This window comes from Clarias gariepinus, chromosome 14 (genome assembly GCF_024256425.1).
Source record: "Clarias gariepinus isolate MV-2021 ecotype Netherlands chromosome 14, CGAR_prim_01v2, whole genome shotgun sequence".
In the NCBI taxonomy this organism is placed as follows: domain Eukaryota; kingdom Metazoa; phylum Chordata; class Actinopteri; order Siluriformes; family Clariidae; genus Clarias; species Clarias gariepinus.
The window spans coordinates 22,622,644-22,647,499 of record NC_071113.1 but is presented as its reverse complement, the minus strand read 5'-3'; the positions used below and the strand labels follow the sequence as shown (position 1 = coordinate 22,647,499).

At 37.9% G+C, this 24,856-nt stretch overlaps 2 protein-coding genes across 3 annotated transcripts; one reads left to right on the top strand and one right to left on the bottom strand.

Moving 5' to 3' along the window:
- Nucleotides 1-1,048: 1,048 nt before the first annotated feature.
- mmrn2b (multimerin 2b) lies at nt 1,049-12,193 on the bottom strand. Its single transcript, XM_053510978.1, has 6 exons — nt 11,813-12,193; nt 7,294-7,416; nt 6,011-6,117; nt 5,177-5,267; nt 3,311-3,722; nt 1,049-3,164 (listed from the first exon to the last, which is right to left on the bottom strand). The coding sequence occupies exons 1-6, from the start codon at nt 12,097-12,099 to the stop codon at nt 1,680-1,682; spliced, it is 2,505 nt and encodes an 834-aa protein (XP_053366953.1). The 5' UTR covers nt 12,100-12,193; the 3' UTR covers nt 1,049-1,679.
- A 3,343-nt stretch (nt 12,194-15,536) lies between these two features.
- On the top strand, nt 15,537-22,911 carry sncgb (synuclein, gamma b (breast cancer-specific protein 1)). Of its 2 annotated transcripts, XM_053510878.1 has the most exons (6): nt 15,537-15,960; nt 18,986-19,027; nt 19,121-19,248; nt 19,713-19,730; nt 22,236-22,280; nt 22,390-22,911. In XM_053510878.1, exons 1-6 carry the CDS (start codon nt 15,840-15,842, stop codon nt 22,396-22,398), a joined length of 363 nt encoding a protein of 120 aa, XP_053366853.1. In that variant the 5' UTR covers nt 15,537-15,839; the 3' UTR covers nt 22,399-22,911. The 2 variants fall into 2 exon arrangements, with proteins under 2 accessions (XP_053366853.1, XP_053366854.1); XM_053510879.1 differs by lacking the exon at nt 19,713-19,730 and having other exon boundaries at nt 15,540-15,960.
- Nucleotides 22,912-24,856: the final 1,945 nt, after the last annotated feature.

The following is a 24,856-nucleotide window of genomic DNA, read 5'->3' as shown; positions in this document are numbered from 1 at the left end:
CAGATCATCTCTATTTTTTTTAAATTTATTATTCAAGCAAAACTGGTTGATTTAATTCAGCAGTGTGACCCTGCTGGAATCCTGAAGGAAGACACGTAGTATAACTAACTATACAAACAAATTTACTTAGGACGCTGCTGGTTGACTTCGATCAACAGCAAGTATATTTCTGCCCTTATCTAGGAAATGCACAGCTTTAAAATGCACTTAGAAAGAAGATTAAGCAATGTAAATAGCAAACAGGAAGAGCATTATCAACTGCTATCAACTTGTGTTACATGGCAGACATCAGTTTTAAAATCTTTTTTTTTAAGGGAAAACCTGCTATACTTAGCTCTTTCATAGATTATTTCCTCTATTGAAGTTTTATATCTTAGCAATGTTTTAGTGTAACAAAATACATCCAAAAGTCACGTTTTGTGTTACCATTTCTGTTATGATATCTTGAGAGCCTTGAGCTTTTATTTGAAGTGTCATGGCTCCTGTTTGTAACCACCACCACCACAGGGGAAAAAAAAAAAAAAAAAAAAGCAGGATCTGTGTTTTTGCTGTTCTACAAAAGTCCACAAGGGGGCGCTTGAAAACAAAGGTCTACTCCTAAAAACAAGAACGTGATCTTTGTCAGGTCTGCAGAGTGCAGTTAAGGATAACTTGAACTTACCTCTGCTTGGCCTCTGCACTAAACAAGACTCTGACAGTGTGTGGCATTAGCCTCGCTTTGGACCAGAGTTCCATTCACATGCTCCAGTGTACCTTACCTGCTCCTGTCCCAGTTTGAGGGATGCTCCAGGAACAACCCCCTGCTTCAGTTGGGGCAGAAATGTCAGTATGAGGTACATAACAGTCCTTTAAATCCATGCCATAATGAATGCCATGGGAGGAATAAAAAAAAATATATTGCAATACCATAAATAAAAATGAGAAAAAGAAATATTCTATTATAATAATAATTTCTATTTAACATTTTCACAAAGAAAAAGGAGGGAAACTGAACAATTTATGTAAACAGATTAATATATATTTAAATACTTATTACAGTAAACATCTGTGGATTTTGAAAAGCACCAACCCATAATAAACAAAAAAATGTAACATTCATGTACAGTTATTATTATAGTATCACATCATCTAAGTCTAGTGTTCTTGTAAAAGTTGCTTAAAAGCCATTATGGCATTAAACTAGTAGATAATGTGATCTTTTGTAGTTTTATATAGAACAACTTTATATATACTTTATATAAAAAACACATTTACAGTATTCACAGTTTTGCATAACTTTTGCATTAATGTTATGTCATAAAAGCATCATGTTTCTAAACACACATTGTTTTCGTTGTCATCTCCTTGGTTCTTTGCACCAGTGACTGCTTCCTAGTACAACCCTTTTACACGGTAAGGAACCACTGAACCACTTAATCAAAGAGTGTTTACCACCCAAACAACTGCTTCTTTTTCCTGCCCTCTTACTAGTGTTTACATGTAATAAAGTTATCAAACCACCCACGGTCTAAATGTGGTGTCAAAAACTTCATTCCAACAATAAGATGCATTCAATTGATATATTGTTTATCCAGTATTTTAACAGACAAATCTAAAGTCTAGAAGCTCCTTTTTTGTGCCCCCATGATTTTATGTTGCTCTAACAGAATAGTTGGTGTTTATAGTCACTATTCGTGGTCTTACTTTTCCCCAATGTTCCTTCTGCTGCGCTTGCTGCTTGCCTCTTCCATTCTCCTGACATTTGGTCTTTTCTTTCCCCTCCTCTCCTTTGTCCTCATCATGGTTTGCAACTGGTCCAAGTCGACACCATCAGAGGAACTAGCCAGCTTTTCTGTATATCTGAATAAATTCCGGAAAGTTCTCAAATGATCCTCCAGAGTTTGTTGCAGGGTTCCAACATTTCTCTGCAGTTCTGCTACACTACCACTGGGGGCAGCAGTGTGGTTGCATGGTTGCTGTTCCAGCATGCTTAGTCTGTTAGCGAGCTGCTCCACCTCCCTCCCAAGGCTCCAAAAGTCACTAACTGAATAGTCCTCATCGTCCTCCCTTTTTGTAACATCTGTTAAAGTGTCTGGATTATCTTCAGTATTACTCCCCTGACCTTTTGCGAGGCTCCATTCTGTGAACACCGCAGGGTCATCGTTGAACATCTGAGCTTTCTCTGTACTACTCTTCCTTAATGAGGTCAAGCCGTTCTCATGACTATCGATCTTTTCCTGCATCAGACGCATTTTCTGTAGCAGTTCAGGAATAGCAAACTCCTTCTGCTTGCTGTTGGACCAGCTTGAGAACTCCAAGACCTCATCTCCTAAAAGTACTTCAAGGACATCAGAGTGGCGGATGACATCCTTGAGTAAAGAAGTGAACACTGCGAAAAGATGTCTGATTTCAGCTTCCTTAGCAACAAATTGGTCTTTAAACCCTACAATCTCCTTCTGGCTGTCCAGAAGGGAGGATTTTAACTGGGCTATATTATCATCAAGAGTCTTTCTCTTGCCTTGCTCAAATGCTAATGATTCTCTTACGTTCCACAAGCCTTGATGGAGATCTTGAACTTCTGGTGCCCACTGGCTAAGCCCCCTCTTTGCTTCAACATCCTCCAGTGCATATCGGTTCTCTTTGGCAAAGTTTGTAACATTAGCCACCTCTGATTCCAACCTAACCAATGAACTGCTGATTTCTTTACAGTTACAAATCTCACTTGCATGTTCAATATTTTGAAGATGCTGATAAATATTGTCCACATCAAGCTGAATCTCTCGCAGTTCTCTTTCCTGGGCACTGAGACTAGAAGTTCGATCGTTAATGATTTTCTCCATAGCCACTCTAGCTGCATCCACTTCAAGCATGATCTGTGCCAGATTGACCTCTGTGCTGTGGCTGACATGCTCCAGGTTTTGACTTAAGTTCCTCAAGCCATGGTCCAGCATCTGGACAATATTAACCAAATGTTTGGTGTTTTCAGTTAGGGGACTGAGCTCCATTGTGTTATTCAGCACCTTCATGTCCAGACTACTGATGGCTTCCCACACACTGGTCTCCAGTGGTGTCTGGCTTCCACTGGCGTTAGCCGAGACAGCATGTCCTCCCTGTGTTGTCTCCTGCAGCCTTTCATAATTAAGTCGAATTTCTTCCACAGACTTATTCATAGACTGTAAGCTCACCTAAGTGGCACAACAACAAAAAAATGTAGACCCAAATACAGTCTAATATATTTTACAGCATATTGCAAGGTTGCAAACTCTTGCAACCTTGAGTTTAATTTAGTATAAACTAAAGGCTGTTTTAATAGTAGGTAATGATGTGTTACCTGCATTTCCTCATGACTCATGTTGACATAGTGGTCAGTTTTGTTCTTCAAATTGGTCATGTTATGAAGCAGATGGTCTTGTTGCAATTGTACGGTTTGTTTGATCTCTTTCTGTTGTGAGTCCAATTCTTTCCATATCTTTTGCATCTGTTCACTGCTGTCCTCTTTGTATTTCTCAAATTCTTTATCATGGGCATGTCTGGCTTTGGAGATGCTCTCTTGCTCATGCCTCAGACTCTTCAGTTCTAGGGATAGCCCTTCCACCTCTCTGGATAAATTCTCCAAAGTATGATTAAAGCCGTCCAGCACTGGCTGAAGTTTAGTCATTACTGTTGCAAATATTTGTTGAAATGCCAAGAGGCTACTGGAATCGATGAAAGGCGGAGAAGACGAAGGTAGAATATTTCCCCCACTGCCTAGAAAAAAAAAAACACTGATGTCAGTAATCCTAACCATTTCACCTACTCATACTAGGACACATAGCCTCGGCAAGAACTTCACCCACATCTGCGTCTGTGTGCAAATCATCTGACTACTTCTTAGTTTTCATGTTTACTCTAAGTCTCAGTTTCTACAGGGTGGGCCAAAAGTCCGGATCTCTGGCCAAGTTTATTTAAAAGTTTAAATGAAGGCAAATACTCAAATTCATGGCACTTGTGTATTCAACAAAACGTTTAACATTTTAAGATGTATCAGAACTAATACAGTACAGTACATCGTGTTACATGCAAATGAATTTCCCCTTTGGTGTGACGAGTGTTTTGGGCCTATTCCTGATCTTAAGAAAACCCCCTACCACCACCTCCAAAAAAAATTTTTGAGTAGGGTTAGATCTGGTATGATGTTCTCTTGTTATTTTCAAGCCATCTCAAGTTTGAAATAAAAACTTTAGATGATGGCTGAATAGTAAGGTTAAGTATAGCAATAAGTACAATTATAACTTGCATCTAATTAACGTCCACACATGATTAGGATCAACTCAAACTGTGATTTTTGATTGTGCAAAATAATAGAACACAATTATGAAAGTAAAGACTACCTTTATTTCTAATATAACCCCCTGCTACACTAATCCACATATCCCAGCATTTTATAAGTCCTTGGATACTTTTAAGGTAGACATTTTTCTCAGTATGTCTATAACGCTGGCCTTCCAGGAATTCCCTTAATGGCACAAACATGCAGAAATAGTTTGGAGCAAGGTCAGGACTGTATGGGGGTGCCTCCAAGTGGTGTTCATGATTGATTTTGTTTACAGTTCCCATAGTCAGATGCGTCTCCTCCAAGATGGTGACAAGTTATCCAGTGATTTCCAAAAATCACGCATTCCATTCGCTGATTGTTCATGGGAACAACTGCAGTGAGCTGCTATCATCGTTCACCTAGATACAGCCTTCTTTAAAATGTTTACACCATTCAAATGTTACTGCGTCCAAGGGTCTCATAACCGTACTGTACTTAAAGTTTTCTCTAAATGTCAATCGGTTTTACCCCTTCATTTATGAGAAATTTAATTACAAGTCCCGGTTTGACTTGAACACCCCTCATATTAGGAGCTTTTTGTTTATTTATATTAAATCATTGTTGTACTGACTGTTTTATCTTAAAAGTTAAACGCTGTCTGATTATTTGGATTAATGGAAATTATTGAGCCGCCCTCTTTGTTTCCCTGACTACAATTCCTTTCCTGTTTGAAGACACTTAAGAGTCCATTAGAGCGCCAGATAGTTTTTGGTTTTTTTTTTTCTTCTTCAAGATTTTAGAACCAGACGTCACTGGAAAAAGCAAACAAGGACTGTAGTGTGAGTGATTATGGGTTATGGGCCAAAAGTGAGATCATTCAGACCAAGACCCAATTCAAAATACTTGCCAGATTCAAAGTCATCAGTCTGTAAAACATGTGTTGGAGGTTTTTCTGGATGTTCTTGACTTGACTGACTTTCTTCCATCAGACTCACTGTGGATAACAGAAAAGTGGGTACATGAATAAATAATTAATTAAAGCATAATGCAGGGGTGCAATATCTTATCTGCAACATAGCAATGTGGCTGCATGTTGCATCCAAAAAGAAGCTGCAAATGATTCCACGTGTTTAAACAGTCAGTGTTGTTCTTTAGACTATTAGACGTGGCTTCAGTTTGGCTGGAATGTAAACATGCTGCCATCTTGGACTTTTCCTAATAAGATTTAAGACCTCTGACATAACATATCTTTTTAAGATTCAAGATTCAAAGAACTTTATTAATCCCAGAGGGAAATTGCTTAAATTTCTGGATTTCTGGATTCTGGAAGGAAATTGCTGGATTTACCCCCTATTTTATACCAGGACAAACCAATAATAAGTAAATACACTATTCATGTTCTATTCAACAGTCTATGCCCATAATCTAAACAAATCTGGCTATTAGTATTTCATCCTGTAATTCTTATAAAATTGTTAGAAAAACAGACTTTTATGAGACCTTGGAGTACAGGAATAAGTTTTACATTAGAGCCATGAAAATTATTAGATTTTCATTAGATATACAGTAGTAAGGAATTTCCATAATAATCTTGATTTATATTCAATAACCCATTTCTCCACATAATACCCTTTATTGTCTGGTGCAAACTGAAAAGCAGTGAGACATCATTTTTATAGTGTATCCCATAGTGTAAAATACAGTGTAAGGTGATTGTGAGCGTGTATTAATGTTTACCTGTCTCCTGACAATCGCTGCCTCCATGGCCTGGGCAGCACTTCCACTGCAGTGCAGTAATAGTTTTCTGCTTCTGTTTGTATGTAGGCTGTGAGGTGAGCTGGTACCTTAAGCATACAGTTAAGACCAAAAGTTAAATCCCGTGTAGAATAAAAAGAAAGACAATCAAACTCAAGTTTTCATACAAAGTTCCTGTGTAAAAGTCCATTAGGCTAAATTATGTACATATATTTATGCAAGAGACATTTCATCTTTCATCAGAATTTTATTGGGTCTAAAATTTACATAGACTTTATTAGGGTATGATATCATTATCTTATAATTGTTTTCAAACCTGTTCTCACAATACAACAGATATGTCCTCTTCCTCCAGACAATTGTGAATCTGTTAGGTTTGTGAGCCTTGTTGCATTAATTTTTTTTTTCATTAAAGTTTTGTATAAGATTCAGATGGTTTTGTAATGGTTCCTCCAAAATGTTCATTTTGTGTATTTATGCCATACTATATAAAAGATGTGCGTAGTTCCGCACTGCAACAGTGCCGCCCCCCCCCCCTCCCATACATATTGGTCATGGTTAAGGCCAAAAAAAAAACAGGGCATGTATTTGAGAACAGAATCACTGCTAGGAATCACGCTCAGAGTTAATTTATGACTAAAAATACTCGGAAATGTTCGATGATGGACAAGGTGGATACCACACAAAATCCATTTTTGTCCAAATGATATCTTTTAATGAGCTCAGTGTTACCTAACCGTCTCTTCTCTGCAGATGTCTCTGCATGAACAGCGTTTCCTTGCAACTCCTAACCAGATATGACACCTACGGAGCTCTCCCACATTTCATTTTTTTGGTGGTGGTATGTCTGAGTTCCTACTGTATTTTTAAAATGTTGATAATGTCTTAAAATAAGTGGCCAAAAATTCTCAGATTCTTGCAATTTTTGGTCTCACTTTTTTCAGAGTAGAACCAAAATTGCGTCACTTTCAGAGTTTTTGGCCACTTAGGAGTGTTTTCTTCTCTGGGACACACAGGCCCAACAGGTCTTCATTCTAGTGATCACTGGCCAACTTTCAGTTTGTTTTATGGTGGTCATGAAGAAGAGGGTTTTTCCCTGCATGAAGTCTTTCAGGTTTGGATGATGTATAACTTGGTTTATAGTAAATAAACTGAACATAATTTGGGACCTGACAAACTCCTTAACTCCACCTTGTACAGAAAAACAAAGCCTGATGCATAAACAGGAGAATTGAGTTCTTACAAATTTGAAGTAAGGGACTCACTTGAGTGTTTGGCAGTCAGGGTCACCATTGACACAGGGGTTGACTGACTTGACCATATGTTTCTCAGGATCACTGAGCTCAGCCACATTTACCAAACGCTGATGAACAAATGAACACCAGTTTCTGGATGAAGAAAACAAAAAAGGAAACAAAAAAGGAAAAAAGCTTGGTTAAATAAAGAAAAGATTAAAGCAAAAGCATAAAAGGAAGATGGGAACTGAGATATGACTTGGAGAGGATGAATGAATGCATTAAAGAGGCCCTGTTTCTTTTGGCTTTTTTATGTTCTAAAAGAAAGGGTGTGATTCTTTCAAAAACTGAAAATAAGGGTTTTTTGTTCTATACCAGCATGTACATAAATGATGAGACCTAGAAGCTTGCTCTAATACTAATAGGAATTTGATTTGATACCATTATTGGTGATATGAAGGGAATAATATCTGTACTAAACATGGTTAAAACATCAACCTGGGACTTTTGAACGTGAATGTGTAAAAACTCTTGAATGTTATAAAAACGCTTATATTATAACTCCCTATATAATCCCCTGATACACCAACACACTTAACCCAGCATTTTATTATTGCTTGGATATCAAGGTAAAACATTTTCTCAGTATGCCAGAGCCATGATGGAACCGAGTGCCTGCTTCACATCTGTCTGGTCTCCCAGAAGCTCCTCTCCTTTAGAAGTTCTAAGGTCTCCTTTAATGACCCAAACATGTGGAAATGGCTAGGAGTGAAGTCTAGACTGTACAAGGGATGCAATAACTTCCAAGTAAGTTCCTGTAAAGGGCAGGCAGAGTTTGTGAATGATTGTGTGTACAGTTCCCACAAACAGATGCTTCTCTTATATATGTTGACGTGTATGTTTTTGGGAACTTTTGTAGGAATAGATGCAGTGAGTTCTAAGTCACATTGGCCACTTCAAGGCACTATTCAAATATTTGACTGAATGTAAGAATCTCATCACTATACTGTGGTTAAAGTCATCTGTAAATGTCAGTTAGTTTTACGCCTTCATCCAAGTACTGATTTTGACTTGAACATACTCGGACTGCCCCTCATACAGTACTATTAAGGTAGTTCAAATTATTTAAAAAAATAAAGATTAATAGCACCAATGGCGCATTCAAGCACTGTTAAAAGGTTTAAACTGGATTGGCTTATGATCTGTTATTATCAAATGATCATGTTGTTTGACTGTCCTGTCCTTTGTATGCTATACACTTTTATCTACTGTATTACAATTTGCTCTTGCCTCTATAGCTCTCATCTCATCTCTCTTTAATCTTCACTGTATCTTTCATCTCTTTTGGCTTTTATCAATTAATCTCTTTTTAAACATCTCTTTATTTCTCTCTGATACTCCTTTGTGAGTCATGTCTGCACACTTAAACTGGTGGATGCTGGTACAGACTCATACGCTATTCCTTTCTTCTCTGCCTGCTGCTGATTGGGTTACACTAAAGGTTCCCAGTCTAGAGCAACACCTGTGATCATGTTTACCGTTCACTGGCGTGAGTGTGCGCATGAGTGTACGTGATGTTGATGACACATCAACATCAGCACATCAACATCAGCACATCATGATAAGACTTAAGACTTAAGAAAGAAACAGCCTTATATACCAACTAGTTGACAATATTTGAAAACTTTAATATACAATACAGTACTAAAGTCTTAGGCATCATGTGTTTTAGTACAAATTCTGTTATAGATTTTTTTTATTTTAAGACTTTTTATGATATTATTGAGTCAATACAAAAACATTTCTGATTTTCAAATATCATTATTCCACCAAAGAAATTGAAGGTTAACTTGTGAAAGTGAAAATATTTGGAAGCTAGATAAGAAAAAAGTATATTATATACTGTAAGCGAACACTTTTTGAACCAAAAAAAAAGGAAGCTGCTGCGATTTGCATACAAAAAAAGAAGCAGGTGCAACAGTCAGCGTCCTCAGAAGAACTGTGGGTGGTTCTGCAGAATGCTCAGTAAAATTAAGTAGATCATTTCCTTACAAAAATTTAAACAATGTACTTGACATTAAAGGGTGCTCAAAGCATTGGCACACACACACAAAAAAAGAAGCTTGTTTTTATTTTCTATTTCTTTTGAAAGCATCCTTACTCTACAGCCTTTATTTGCATGTTTTTTTTTCTTTTTTAAGACTTTTGCACAGTACTGTGTTTTCAATGCATAAACCCCAACAATTATGTACATAATATTTGCTTACTTTGTATTTATAAATGACAGTGCTGGAACTGATTTAATCTGATTGATTTAAAAATAAGTAAAGTTATGCTGAACAAGTTAAACTGATAGTGAAAATATTTAGATACTATTAATATATAAAATGAAAAGTGTCTGAATACCTAATACACTCACTGAGCACTTTTTTAGGAATACCTGTACTAAATCATGTCTGCAGTTATCCCATAAGCCAATCATACAGATATGGGCCAGGAGCTCTGATAAAATTCACATCGATCAGGAGAACGGGGAAAAATATTAACTTTAAAATGTTGCCCTTGGCTTGATTGTTAGTGCCAGACAGGCTGGTTTAAGTTCTTCTGTAACTTTTGACCTCCTAAGAGTCTTTAGAGTCTACTCAGAATTGCACCATGGAGAATAAACATTCAATAAGTAGCTATTTTGCAGACGGAAATACTTTGTTGATGAGGTCAATGGAGCATGGCCAGGGTTTGAGCTGTAGGTCAGGGAGTCGCTCACAACACATGAGAGAGATATATTACAACAGCAGGTTGCACAACAAAAAGTTAAAGTTGCAGTGGGCACAGACTCACCAAAACCAGACAGTTGGAAACATAACCTAGTCTGATGAATCATAATCACTGTTAAGAGACACAGATGGTAGGGTGAGAAATTGGTGCCAACAGCATGAATTCATAAACCCAACCTGCCTTGTATTATTATTCCAAGCTGGTGAAGGTGGTGTTATGGAGTATTGTGGGCTAGATTGGCACTTGTTAGCACTTTTAATACCAATCATTGTACTGTATGTGCTGACCATGTGCATCCTTTCATGGCCACAATTACGTAATAATTACATTCCATAGATTTTTCTAAAAAAAAGAAGCACATACAGTAGGTGCACATCTAAAAGCATGTAGACCAATCAAAATTTTGGAACAGTATAGAAATATGACCATATAGTTACAAGTGTGTGTGTGTGCGCGTGTGTGTGTAATGTGTTACACATTACATATGTGGTGGATATCTATACAAATAATACAACTGTAAAGTCAAGATGATTTTTGGAATTCAAAGTCGCAGGCACATATAGTACTGTATGTATTATAATACTGTATGAAAGTCTTAAACCAGACCTCATTTCTTTATCATAAATCATATAATGTATCGTATTGTATCACTAGATGTTATGAATTGCACACTCATAAGCATAATGTTAAAAATTAAACACCATCAGGTTAAAACACCATCTGTTGAATTTCAATATGAACTAATTATTTTTTTCAAGGTTGATTTTAATCATAAATTTTATGATGTGTTTTTAAATTAAAATTTATGTTTATATGTTACCTCAAACTCTGCCAACTAGACATGTTAAAACCCTATTCAAATTAATTTTGTAATTTTTACGTGATGCATGCACAAACAGACAGACAAAAACCATCTTGATGTGTTCTATTACTCATCTTATGTCCCTTCTAAAATATCTTTTCACAATTATCAACATATAGACATGACAACTTTTCAGTTTTATTATACGTATAGATAATGTATTATAGTACATTACATTTATGTAATTGGAATAAGTGTTTTTACTGTCACAGGTTGCAAAGTTCCTAAAGATACATTTAACAAAAAGTAAAAAAAAAAAAAAATTAACAGCCTCAGCAGCAACCTCATTTTCCCTCTCATTGGTTCCTGCATCTAAGCATGCAGCATCACCAGTACACTCATCACTGGCCTGATCATCTGTTATTATCTGCACCTGCTTTTAACTGCCTTAGGTTGGATGGGTTTTTTTTTGTTTGTTTGTTTGTTTGTTTGATTGTTAGCCAAAAAAGTCCTTCATGAATCCCAAAAAACTATTCCTTAAGATTTTTTTAAAAATAAAAATACAAGTGGATCTTGCTCTTGCATGTAAATGCAAGTCTCTAAAAGGGAAAATTGTATAGATAATCTGACTTCAAGAATCTCTGTTTTTAATTTTACTTTTAAGAATTCCTTTATATTTTTTGTTCAATGGGAACCAAACCTGTACCTCAACAGTAAATGTATTTGTCAGTAAATCTGTGAATAAAAACATTAAAACAATTAAATAGAGTAATTACTCAAAACTATATATATATATATATAATGTATAATAGCTATCCCTGATTTCTGTACCTGTTTAGAAAACAAAATGTATCATTTTTACTTAATGAATTGAGAAGCACTGATGGTCTGGTGTTTACCTTTTTCCAAGTCTCAGTGTATCAATCTATTGTTTGTATTATAATTTTAAGGTAATAAATCAGATCTACTTACCCTCTGCGTGCAGGATGGTGTGAACTCTTTTTCAAAAAGGGCAAAGGGCTCTGAAATCTCCCCGGTTGAATATCCAGGTGTCCAGATCTGCTGAGATGCTCATGTTCAAGAGGTACGGGAATGTCAGCTCTGCCCTCGAGCCCTGCCTTTTCTTTTTTCTCTCCCTCTAGATCCCTGGCTCCCAGCTCACTGAAGCAGGATGAGCATAGCAGCATGGCCAACAGCAGCATGCTGAGTGCTGTGAAGTCCATCCTCCTGCCTCGTACATGAAAACACACAGACAGCATCAGGAAAAAGGCACTAAAAATGTTTCTGCAGTATGTGCTTTGCTTCTGGGAACAGACTGAAATGGTTTTTCCCTCTGTCTTTTTATCTGTGTGCTCTTCTCACTCAGAGCATTTTCATGCAACTTTCTTAGTCCCCACCCTCTCTGCACCCACTTCCTGTCTCTCCTTCGCTCACCCCCACCTCTCTCTTGAGATTAACACGCCCTCCAACAATCGAGGGAAAGGGGCTGCTGGCTTTCAAGGGTTAAAGGTGTTAAAGGAGCAATAAACCAGTTTTCAAATGTATCCTAGGGTTGAGCTTACACACACACACACATCTATGTGCCCTTATGCTTTCTAACTAGTAGGGAAACAGCTGAGTTTTGAATTAGAATGTGTTTTGCATATTATCACGGACCCCAAAGATTTTATTTTTTTATCAGATGTCTTTTAACACAAAGTTAACCAGAGGAAAAGAAGATAAATAAATAAAAAGAACCATTTCTAAAGCCTGGTTTCTTGTCTCTGTCCTCAATTATAAATCAGTGTACTCGCACACTGGAGGCCTTGTTCTCAGTGCTGACCCCAGACCCTTTTAGCAGACATCAGCTGCTCTTTCTCAAGCTGAAGAGACAATATCCCACCAACAAAGCAGCTGCGCAGGGCTCGCCCTGTTTGGAATAAAGGCAATCTCAGTGAGAAGGGTCCTATTGTGTGGATTAATTGAAGAAAGACATGCTTCAGTGTAGATCTGCAGCCTGGTGCTCTTTAGAGCTGCGCGTTCAATGTCCGTCTGACCGGTCGGTCATGGCTCAGCTGTGACAACAAATACGTGCTGCTGGCCTCTGAGCCTGTCAAAACTTCACTGTTTCCTGCACACTGATCAAGAGCTTTCTGTCTGCTGAGCTTTTTGTCTTAGTGACCTCATATTTCAGAACCACGCTTATCCTATTTTAGCCGTTATTTATGTTCTATCTCTGGAATAAAAAAACTCAATTCAGTTCTTCAAAATGCATTCAGGCAACCGGCCATTAAAGTTGATGTGTAGCCAATTCCAGTACATTATTTGGAATGAAAACAAATTAAATGTGTCTTGAATATAGATACAGATAGGATGTATGCTATTTTTCATTTCTAAAAAGCTTACTTTTTATCCACGAGAGTCTAGAGGTGTTCATGACTCAGATTCTGTGAGTGGGAGATTCGTACTTCAGACATGAAGTAAAAGAATTCGTTCATTTATCCTATTCGTTTATTCACTGCCTGTGCACAGTCACAGTGGTTCTGTTCACAAAAAAAAATACCCTCTAGTTACTCACGTCAACACCCACGTCAGTCTCAACTTTACTTCAACTTTCAGTCAAAACCTCAACTTCCAGTGGTTCTACAGGCATCTGTGATTGGGAAGCCAGTAAATTATAGACAATGATACACAATTAATTTCCACTGTATCTTTACTTGTATATAAAAAACATGTACAAAATTGGAAAGTCAGCACGCCCTTTCAATCACATTCAGCTACCATGTATCACTGCAAAAGTGGTGGCACAAAAGGTTTGGTTTCTATCTTCTCTTACCAGAGAAACCCTTTCAGACTGGCAAACGTTATCCAATAGAAAAAAGCAGGCTATTGTACACTTTGTACATTCATCTGGATATACAAACAGCTTCATAATGAACTTTCACCAAAAAGACTCTTCCCAGATACACAGAGCTACGTAGTTAATTGTTTAGATTTAAGATTGGTTAGGAAATTTATCAAAATGCCTTTCAGAGCATATCATTAATATTTAAATATATATTCAATCCTGTGTGCCTTTTTAAGTACTATATCAAATTACATTTTATGCGCAAATTTTGTACATAGTCTGGCTAATAAAAAGTCACCATTTTAGAAAAGGTCAAATCCTTGTTGAACCGTCAACTGCAGGAAGGAAATGTGGTTAAAAAAAACCTGATCAGAGATACTGATTGCACATCAGTAGAAATGACACCTATGTTTATTAGTGAAACTTGGAAATTAAGTATTTCCATACACAATGTGATGAGAACGCATAGGATTGGGACTAAACAGTTGTGTGGCCAAGGATAACTACTTGTTAATGAGACTTATTAGACAAAAAGGCTTCAATTTGATAGATAGATAGATTAAAGATTGAACTTCAGAGCAATGGAACAAGATCATGTGGTCTGATGAGTCTACATTGATTCTATTTCAGAACAATGGGTGTGTTGCATGGAAGGAGGTTGGGATCTAAGGTTCCTTCTACTGTTCAGATCTGTAGGCTATAATCAAAGCTAAAGGTGGTTGAACAAAAATATTGGTCTGTGTGCCTTTTTTGTCCAGGCAGCATATCTCTTAAGAGGAGGAGGAAAAAAATGGAAGGACAGAACAAGAACAGAAAGGATGTAATTTACAATATGGAACACACTTCACATAGATATGACAGTGAAAAGCAAGAGTAGTTTGAGCTATTTACCCGTACATAAGCATATATTGCTAACAGTGCAATTGCTAGCAGTGCATTTCAGTCATGCAATTGGTTTTATGTCCGTTATATGGTCGTAGTCACTGCGAAAGGGAGAACAAACATGCTTCATGTTTTGTCTGCTCTACTTGATGTGTTTGATCCTATCCAACTCATGCTGTGTCTAGCGCTAATGATAGCCGGCTGGCCACATGGAAGTATAGCAATGAGTCTGAAGAACAAGAGAGCTCCCATCTGCTGTCATCAGGACTTACACCATCTTACAGGTCTCAGGAGACTGCCGCTGTCCTTGTCAAATCCACCCACTTTCCCATCACGGACCAATCAGCTTCGAGCACTAGGGTGGATGTTCAGCATTTCACAGCATACTGGATAAAAAAAAAATCTGCTGTGTAGTCATATCCTTTCCCAGGATACAAACAGAGTGATTCAGCTGTTTTTGGTGGTCAGGTTGTCTGCTATTAGGAAATTGGTCAGTTTTTTGGCTTTAATCATTAGAGGACTTTCCTAAAGAATATTTTTCCTTTAAAGCTTCTTCATATATACGTGATCAGAATGACTATTTGTTTGTGGGACAAAGAACCCTAAGGAAATGTCACAGCATAGTTTCACTGTGTGAAGGAAAATCCCCAAGTATTATCACTTTTACTCTTAAGCTACTAAGAAGCAAATAGAAACTGCTGAGATGTTGAGCCACGGTACATAAAGCACAAATGACAGTCAACAAGAAATGACTTGGTTGCAATGTAAGGTGGAAAAAATTAATACAGTTCTGATTAAATGATGATGATGATGATGATGATGATGATGGTTTACATCTGTGATGTTAAAATGCTTATGGTCAGATGAGTGTATTTCATTCATGATCGATTTCTTTGACGTGTCTGTGTATGTATGTGCGTATGTGGTGGGGGTAACGGGGAGGTGGCCTGTAGTTTCAGCCTGATTTAAATGCGCTGCAGCATCCAGCAGCTTCTGTTTCTCTGCACCGTCTCCTGGTTTGGCTTCTCGCTCTCCCTCACTCACTCACGCACTCACTCTCACGTGCTTGATTTACCAATCTCTACGTCAAAGGTGGCTCGGTGTGGTTCTGCTTGAGCACAGAATTGCTCCATAATCCTCTCTCTCTCTCTCTCTCTCTCTGTCTGTGCTGCTCCATTTACTCACACTCACACACACATTACCATAGAGAGCTGTCCCGACTTCCTCTGTCTCTCTGTCTCCTTCTCTCTCTGTTCCATCTCAGCCTCCGCTCCATACACAGCATCCAGGATGGATGTACTAATGAAGGGATTTTCCATGGCAAAAGAGGGAGTGGTTGCCGCCGCAGAGAAAACTAAAGCTGGGGTTGAAGAGGCGGCTCTCAAAACCAAAGAGGGCGTCATGTATGTAGGTAAGTGCCAGTGAGGGAGGGAGAGCAGAGCAGAGCTGGATGGTGTGTCTGCTGTAGGTGCAGCGCTGACACCGGTGATGATCTGCTTGTTATGTAAAAGAACCTAAGCAGAGGACATCGACGTGGTCTCTGTGGATTTTAAGTGAATGTGATTAATGGCTCCATTCTGTAATTCCTGTGTGTCTGTGTGCATGAATGTCTATGACTGAGGTCTCATGGGGATGCTGTATGTGATAATGCACATTTATTTTCTGCGTGTCTCAGACAGTTGGAAGGAATGAGAACGACAGATGAGCAATGCTACTGCAGAGCCAGTGCAGGGGAACAGAAAAGGACAAGTGGGGTTTTGGATGCAATCAAATGGAATGAACTGCGAATCAGGAAAATAAAAGCATACAAAAAAGGCATTAGGCGTGGGAAACAATTATTCTGAAATAATTTTGACTTACGATACAAAAATGTGGTAAGAAAAAAAAAATTATGCAGTATTTTATATTGAAGAGTAGTATTTAGCCTAAATATTCCCATGATAGTAGGTATTGTTATATTAAAGGTTTCATGATAACACTGTTCACTGGGACTTTTCAGAATGCATGTTCAGGTCAGTGAAAGATCAGCTGAGCACTGCTGCAGTCATTTCCCCTCCCCAACGCATGTGCATGTGTCTGTGTGTGTCTGTGTGTGTGTATGAGGGAGAGAGAAAAAGAGAGAGCATGCCTCTGCGGCAACCTGCTTATGATCAGTAACTCCACCACTGAACGAAAAAATAAATCTGGAATCGGAGACATGTGGCAGGCATGTAGCTCCAGCTGTGTCCACATGTTCATTAGTCAGCTGATGTAATGTATAACGCTTCAGTGGTCAAACTGCATGTCTAAAAAGTCAAACAAGATTAAGTGTTGATCGATGTCTCTACCAAAGCAGCAAGAAGCAGTACATATGCAATAGGCTAATTCCAGAATACGATATATTCCTACAGGAAAATTTTAATGAGAAGGGTTTATTGCTGATTCATTCCTCTCCTGTAATAAAATGAATTAATCCAATTTAATCAGTCATGTTTAGTGTTCTGCATCAGCATTAATGTCCTAACGCTGCGGTAAAGGACTGCGTGCTCTGTTTCTCCAGACTGCACCACTCATCTCACCAAGGTCATTCCTCCAAAGCTTGCTCTCATTTATTTAGTATCTTATGCAATATTACTGAACATGCAGCCGGAGGTTAACGGATAAAAAAAGATTATACTGACTCACAGCAATACAACATTTATATCATTTATAGTATATATTATTGGTAGTTATATACTATGGATCCGTATGATGTACGATAGCGTCATGACCAAGATGGCGAGTCACATTTATCAGTCACATTTATAGCTCTGCAGAGAATGTCTCAGTCTGAGGCCTCACAAAAAATGGCTCAGGATAGGACTCTATGATTTAGTCACTGATATGAACCAAAATGCATAGGGTTTTATTAACCCTGTGGGCCCCAAATTATTTATGGTGTGTTACTACCATCATATTTTTTCCCGCAGTCTTTTATGTCTTTACATATTTCACATATATGTGGTGTCTTTTCTGAGACATGAGGCAAATAAACCGTTTCTGATTGAGTTTTAAAGCACTAGTATACATTTGAGTCAGTCATATTAGTTTGTGGGTAACAAGTGATGAAATGGAAACAAGTGGTATGTGATAGTTGGATTTCTATGGAAGATTAAAAGATTGTTTAATGATTCACAGAATCTTACTATGTCTAACTAATTTTATACTGGTTCACTGGAAGCATTCCTGTGGTTTTAACAGGGTTTTAAAAAAGCACTTAAATAGACACTCTTCCGAAATTTTTATCCTATAGCATATGGGGGCAAAATGCAGGCTGGGGAGAGGGTGGTGCAGTTTTCAGAGATAACCGGAATAGAAACTGCAGATGATGCAGACATGCAGACGCTTGTCACAGAGGCTCGCTCAGGCAGCCAGAACCATGTGGCTTCCACTAAGCACTGAGTGTTCAGAACGAAAGAGAGAGGGGTGGGGGTGGAGGGCTAAAATATTTGGATGTAAGAAAAGATTTAAGATGGACCCAGTAACAGATACTTTAGGCTTGAAACACACATGCTTCCTAAAGGTCACAGGTGAAGTCTATTGCACATGAACCAATACTGTAATGTGATTAGATGAAAAGCTTAACGGCATAACATTAATATTAATATTATTTTTCTACAAATCTGGATCCTTTAGGCAATTTTCTTTCTTGTTCATTTCTCTGTCTCTCTCATCCTGTCTTGCTCTCGCTCATCATCCATCTCCATCTTTCTCCCTCCTCTCTCCTCACAACCATATTCTCAGCCTCCCTAGAGCCTGTTATATAACTGCCATTTAATCAGCAGGGAAGTATCTGAAAGCAGGCCTGTGGACAGGCATGAAACAAGCCGAATGCTTTTAGGTTTAGCCATTAACAGCAAACACACAATTTTTTTTCGGATAGATTTTTGTAATCCTTCCAGGGAAAAAAATAATAAAATTAGAGTTGAGATTTCTTTACCTAACACACACTGTATATTGCATGGGGAAAAAATAGCCTGTTTTTTTTTTTTTCAAATGTGCAGTTTGAGTAAGTGTCTGTGCCCACTGTAACGTCCCCTTCCTGTTAGTGAGTGACAGAAGTGGAACCAAATGTGGTCTTCTGCTGTTGGCGCCCACCCACCTTAAGGTTTAACACAGTGTGCATTCTGCAGTGTTTTTCTGGTTATAACAATCGCGGATATTTGTTATTCATTTTCCTTCTATCTTACATTCCTGTCGGCTCGAAAGATCTGGCGCTAACCATATTTATCTTTTCATGCAAATCCCAGGAAATAAGCAATTTACACTTAAACCATCCCATCTAGTATCAAGAACTATGCCATGATTATAGACACTGAAATCACATTTTCCCCCTTCATTCTCATATTTGAAGCTCTTGACCTATATACACACACAAAAAAAAATTAAGCAAAAATCGTTTTCTTTTTATGTTACAGGTACTAAGACAAAAGAGGGAGTTGTATCAGGTGTCAACACAGGTAAGGGTAATTAACTGTAATAGGGTAACTATCTAAAGTTAATACCTATGATTGGTTAATCAATACACTTTTATCTTTGTGTACCTGCACCAGTGACGAACAGGACTACAGAGCAGGCAAACATAGTTGGCGACGCAGCAGTGGCGAGTGCTAATGAAATGGGACAGAAGTCTGTGGAGGGAGTGGAGAACGTGGCTGCGTCAACCGGTTTGGTGAATCCAGTAAGTGCACAGCAATCCGAACCAAACACTTTTTTTTTCATTGCCCCAAAACGAGTCCTTCTTTCTGCATCAACTGTGGCACTTAATTAAAGGAGCAGTATATGATGCTGTCTGTAATGTGAATTGCAATTTCAATAAACCACCCAACCTCACTAACTCAGTTAAAACTAGACTATGTACAGTACTGTTTGCCAAGTTGGGTATCTTTAAAAAAAAAAAAAAGAAAAGAAAAGAAAAAAAAAAGGAGGGCCCAGCAGGGGAACAGGGAGGAGAGGAGGGGCAATCATACTTAGCCATGGTATAAATTAATCCTGTCTAGTGTGAAAGTAGCTTTATGGTGTGTTTTAGCTAGTGCCAAGAAGAAAATAAAACACTTAATCTAATTTTCTATCACTTAGCCAATTTTAAAGCTGTTTTGTGTAACTAACCATTTCTGTCTGTCTTTATCTCCTTGCCAATAACAGGATGAACCCGTATATGAGGTGGCTATTTATGGGATTGGGGGGGAAAGCATAACTGTATGATTACTGAATGCAGAGCATGTATGCTAACGTATAGGATAAGGCTGAATGCAAGAACCTTAGACCTGATGCATATCAAACAGATAATGGCCCTGTGCTTAAGATATTGCTCTTCATTAGGACATCAATACTAATGTATGCATGTCCTGTTGTCTGGAAGAAATTCATACTAGTGTCCCTATTTTTGTATATGAAGAGAGCCTTGAGGCTGGCATAAATTCCTACATTTTGATATTTTTTTAAGTTTCTAATAGTGCTTGCGGTTTTAATGCATCACTACTATTACACCCAATAACAAAAAAAAATCCCTACTAACACTACACAGCAGATTCCAGATAAATTAAATGAAAACTTGTGCTCCAGATTCTTGGGGTTTTATTCTATTAAAAAATTATATCTTATACAACAATGCCAGAGACATGAATATTTTTATAACCATGTTTGTTTCAAAAGTTGATTGGTAAAATGTTTAAGAATGGGTCAGCACTTTACACCAAGAAATATGTTCTCCAGCCCTATACAGGCCCTTACCAGTTTCAAAGGAAAATCTTACAGTGACCTATAAATCATTAAAGCGTAAACCAAGTCTAATATAAGGCATAACCCAGTGAGAAACAGGTGCGGATGATGACAGCTGATCAGGCAGGGATTAGTATATCGGTGATGCTGAATGCTGAGTGGATGGAACAGACAAGAGGGGAAATGAGGTTGATGCTGAGGTTGTTACATAAACAATGTTTTTTAATTGTATTTTAGCCACATTTGTTTTAATTTCTTTAATTTATATACAGTACATGATTAAATTACATGCAATGTAAAGAAATGATCCAAGACTTTTGCACAGTACTGCATGTTTAGCTAACATTACAGCAAATATTAACTAATACCAAAGATGCCATAGATGGTACTGATAACCAGAAGATTGGACCAGTATGAGTATTGGTCCAATACCAGCCAAAATGATGGCTGTTGAGAAAACATATTAGATGTTTTCTAACTGTAAGATGTTTTTTAAACAAGAGTTTAACTGCAAAGCCCTTCAGTTAAACAAAAACATTAAAATAATCATTATTTTAGTACATAGTGGATGCATGAATACTTGCTTTTGTAATTGCCTTGATTTTCCCTAAGAGATGTTGCATGCCTGCACTGAATTAAATAGAATTCTTAAGATACGTCTGGAAATACAACTCTGGACATGGACAAGTAAGATTTCACGATGCAAAATTTGTGAGATTAAAGTCTTAAAGTATGAATTTCATTAGGAGCCACAGTACATGTGGGGTGTTAGATGTAAGGCCGACCGAGACACTCTGATTTACTTTGATGCACCCCCCAGAGCCGATGAAACAGACTTGTGTTCTTTAAATTGATTAATAACTTTAAAAATAGCCTAGGTGTGACTTAAGCAAACTGAAATATGAACTGAATTAGAACAACTAATTATCTTATCAGGTATAACCAGGAATAACATTTAAAAAAATTATATGTAATAAAGACCATTATTATTGTTATTATTATTATTATTATTATTATTATTATTTGAAATAGATTTTTTTGTGTACTTCTATAAATTTCCACTGTACTTTGATGTCTAAGTGTAATATTTCGTATCAACAATATCCAGGAGCAAAATGTTTCCATATATTCAAATAACATAAAAATCACTGCTCTGGACATGATGTTCGTCTGGTAGGCTTTTTATTTTTTATTTAAATGACAGTGTTGTAGACAAGGTGCATGAGGCAGTGACCGTTTGTTCTGTAGCAGTTTGCAATGACAGATGGAAGATTTAGGAGAATAGAGGAGTGAAGATTTAAGAGAACTGAAGGTTTTATTTTCCTGGATCAGTGACTCAGCAGAACCGTCTAGCTGCACTGCTGGGAGAAAGAGAGAGAGAAGGAGTAACACTGACTAACACTCCATCCAAAGCAATAGGGAAGGTTTGCCAAAAATTACATACAGTACATATGTTCCTGTATAACTCCACAATCCCACAAGGTAAACACTAAACTTTCGCTACATTCGTTTATTTAGTAACCCCTTCATCTTTGTTAGGGTTCTGCATTTAGAGCCTTTACCAGGAACACCAGGTTTGAGACAGGAATAAATCCTAAATGCGAAACCAATCCACCTTGGTGCACCATGCAAACACAGTTTACACACTCACTCACGCTCAGGAGCATTTCTATATTTATGTAAGGAAACAGTAAAACCAAGAGAAACTCAGAGAGAAAATGCACAGCAACTTAACACATGCAGAACCCCTGGTCCCTGGTTGACCCAAGAGCTTTAAGGCTGCAATACTAACCAAATCTTCCACCCTGCCACCCATAGCACACAAGTGAAAAAGAGTTAAGGTTGGGGTAGCTGTAGAATAGTGTTACTTGGTTGCATAAAAAAAAGTCAGTGGAAAGTCTTCATAAGGAGAGTAATACGTGTGTGTGTGTGTGTGTGTGTCCTCAGGCGGACTTCTCCCAGGGCGGGATGGAGGGTGGAGATGGTGGCCAGGTAAATTCCTCAAAAGCAATCAAACATTCATTATTTAACACCCACAAATTGTTTGAATAATTAACTGCATGAGTATGAGGCTAATAAATCTTTCATCTCTTTCAAACAGGGTTATTAGTCCTGAAGTCAAAAACAACACACTTTCGTTTCCCTCGACACTCAACATTTGACAGTTTCCTCCTCATCACTCCTGTCCTCTCATCCCAGCAGCACTTCACACGGCTCTGAGAGTTTCTTTTTTTTTTTTGTGACAGTACAAAAAAACAAACAAACCGGAATATGTCTTTCCCAGGCTCCTGTTTGCGTGGTGTAATGCTCTCGTTCCGTCAAAGCTCCAGTGTTGGTGTCGTCATGCTGTTCTCCTGGTGTTGTCACCCTGAATCCAGTTACAGATTTCACACATGAGCAATGTTACTTTAAATGTCAAATATGAAGAAGAGCTCATGCTTGGCTATGTGTAGTTTTGTGAACATTTTTTGACTCCCGAAATGTGATTTAACGTTCATCTAGGCATTCGAATTTAAAGACACTACAATTTACAGTGTCATATCTTTCCTACGAGCAGATTAAACAAGTAAGGTCAGTGATGTGAACCTGTAGGAAAATTATCACGTGTTTAAAGGATGGTGACATTTTGCAAGACATCCATTAGAGCATGTAATAATCAGTGTTGCGTCCTTGTAGTTCAGGAATGCAGTCATTTTTCAAGTTATTTTGTATTTAAGATGCTGTATGAGGTGTGTATACTCAGATACATTACATTCCTTTAGCTCGGACTGAAGGACAGGATTCGTGTGTGCTTGATCACCAATAGTAGACAATAGTAGATTTATTGTATAGAGAATTCTATAATGAAATAAATGGATATTTATCCACATTTCAATACATCGCTATTTTAATTAGTCTTTATGTAGCACTGGCAGATTTGCATCTATTCCTTCGCTTGTCTTTGTACATTTGTGAAAAGGCAGAAGTCGAGAAGCGAGTATTGTTATTTATTTAAAAGAAGCAATGTGTGTCTGAAAAAAATGATGTGAGCTGGAGGGGAAAAATAGAAGAAAAAAAAAAAACTAACCCATCTTGTTCTGGTTGATTTTTTTTCCTAGAGCGCATGTTGTGAATTCGGTGTGCCAGCCTAGCAGAGATTTCCAATGCCTGTGATGTGAAGCAATAGTTCTACCACTGCAGAATTCATTAGTGGTTTGTTCTGTAGCAGTTTGCAGTGATGATGTTTTAGCACTGTGTTTTATTAACTGAATGCCAAGATGTGTCGATAGTTGATAACTTTATTCATCCCTCTTTATCCCCTCTCCACCTGAAAAACCCTCAGACAGTGTGTCCCAGCTCAGTCTGTGTACGCTTATGTTGGCTTTTAGCAGGGAAAATGTTTCGCATATTGCTGTTCTTCGCAAATGTTCTTTGATTTGAAGCCACTGGAACCTGAAGTCTGCATGTTGCCTTATCAGCACTCTAATCGTCATTCATGTGCAAACAAATTCTGGTGTTTTTCCTCACACTCATTTCCGAATATACACAAATTCGCATATAGACATGCATGCATACACACGCACATGCACACACATACATATACACACAGACACACACACATGCACACACACACACACTCACTCCCCAATTTGATTGGCTTTAAAGCAGAAAAGTCGATTTTATAGAGAGTATAAATAAAATTAAAAACTGAAATAAAGTTTTGTTGAAATCTATTAAGGTCTGGTAAATCTTTGTGATTACTTTAATACTTAAAATAAAATGCAGGATCTAACCAACTTAAGTTAATACTAATGTACAAGGGGTGCTACACTAATGCACATATCCCAGTGTTTCATCAATGCTTTGTTACCGAACGTTTTCACATCATCATCATCATCCCTGCTGAAATGCTAGTGCTTCCAGGAAGTCCTTTAAAGGCCCTTTCCATTAATGGAACAAAACAGCCTGGCTTGTTTCACAAAGGCATTCTGTTTTTGCAGGACAATGCGTGACCTCATACTGCCTACCGCACCACTTGCACATTACAGGAACTCAGCTGGGAGTTATTGCCACAACCCCTGACAGTCTTAACCCAACCATTTCTACATGTTTAAGTTTTCTGGAGGCCAGTGTTTCAGCAGTGACGATAAAGTAAAGCACACAAAGCACATTCTACACAATCAGAAGTCCCAGTTTGACTTGAACGCCGCTCATACTTGCCATTAAATGTACCTTTGAATGACAAAGGTAAGTAAATATTTTACATGTACTGTATATAATATTACCTATACATACATATTTAAATCAGGACAAGTTACTTTTTCTTGCCACAATATTTTTCATGTTTTTAAAATACATACATATATATATGGGCAAGTATGGTCAATTTGGGAACGCCAATTAGCCTAACTTGCATATCTTCGGACTGTGGGAGGAAACTCACCAAGCACAGGGAGAACATGCAAGTCCATGGACACAGAGACGGGAATCGAGCCTGGCCAGAAATCGAACCCGGACCCTGGAGGTGCAAGGAGAAAGTACTAACCACTACACCACCATGCCCATGTTTATACTGTATTTGAGGAATA

What these genes read in the sequence shown, in the direction of transcription:
- mmrn2b (XM_053510978.1), bottom strand. Translation starts at nt 12,099, where the DNA reads ATGCTGTCTGTGTGTTTTCATGTACGAGGCAGGAGGATGGACTTCACA. An exon ending in CACCATCCTGCACGCAGAGG is followed by an intron (nt 7,417 to 11,812) that starts GTAAGTAGATCT and finishes TTCTTCATCCAG; the next exon opens with AAACTGGTGTTCATTTGTTC. An exon ending in CAGCGATTGTCAGGAGACAG is followed by an intron (nt 5,268 to 6,010) that starts GTAAACATTAAT and finishes TGTTATCCACAG; the next exon opens with TGAGTCTGATGGAAGAAAGT.
- sncgb (XM_053510878.1), top strand. Translation starts at nt 15,840, where the DNA reads ATGGATGTACTAATGAAGGGATTTTCCATGGCAAAAGAGGGAGTGGTT. An exon ending in AGAGGGCGTCATGTATGTAG is followed by an intron (nt 15,961 to 18,985) that starts GTAAGTGCCAGT and finishes TTTATGTTACAG; the next exon opens with GTACTAAGACAAAAGAGGGA. An exon ending in TGTATCAGGTGTCAACACAG is followed by an intron (nt 19,028 to 19,120) that starts GTAAGGGTAATT and finishes TACCTGCACCAG; the next exon opens with TGACGAACAGGACTACAGAG.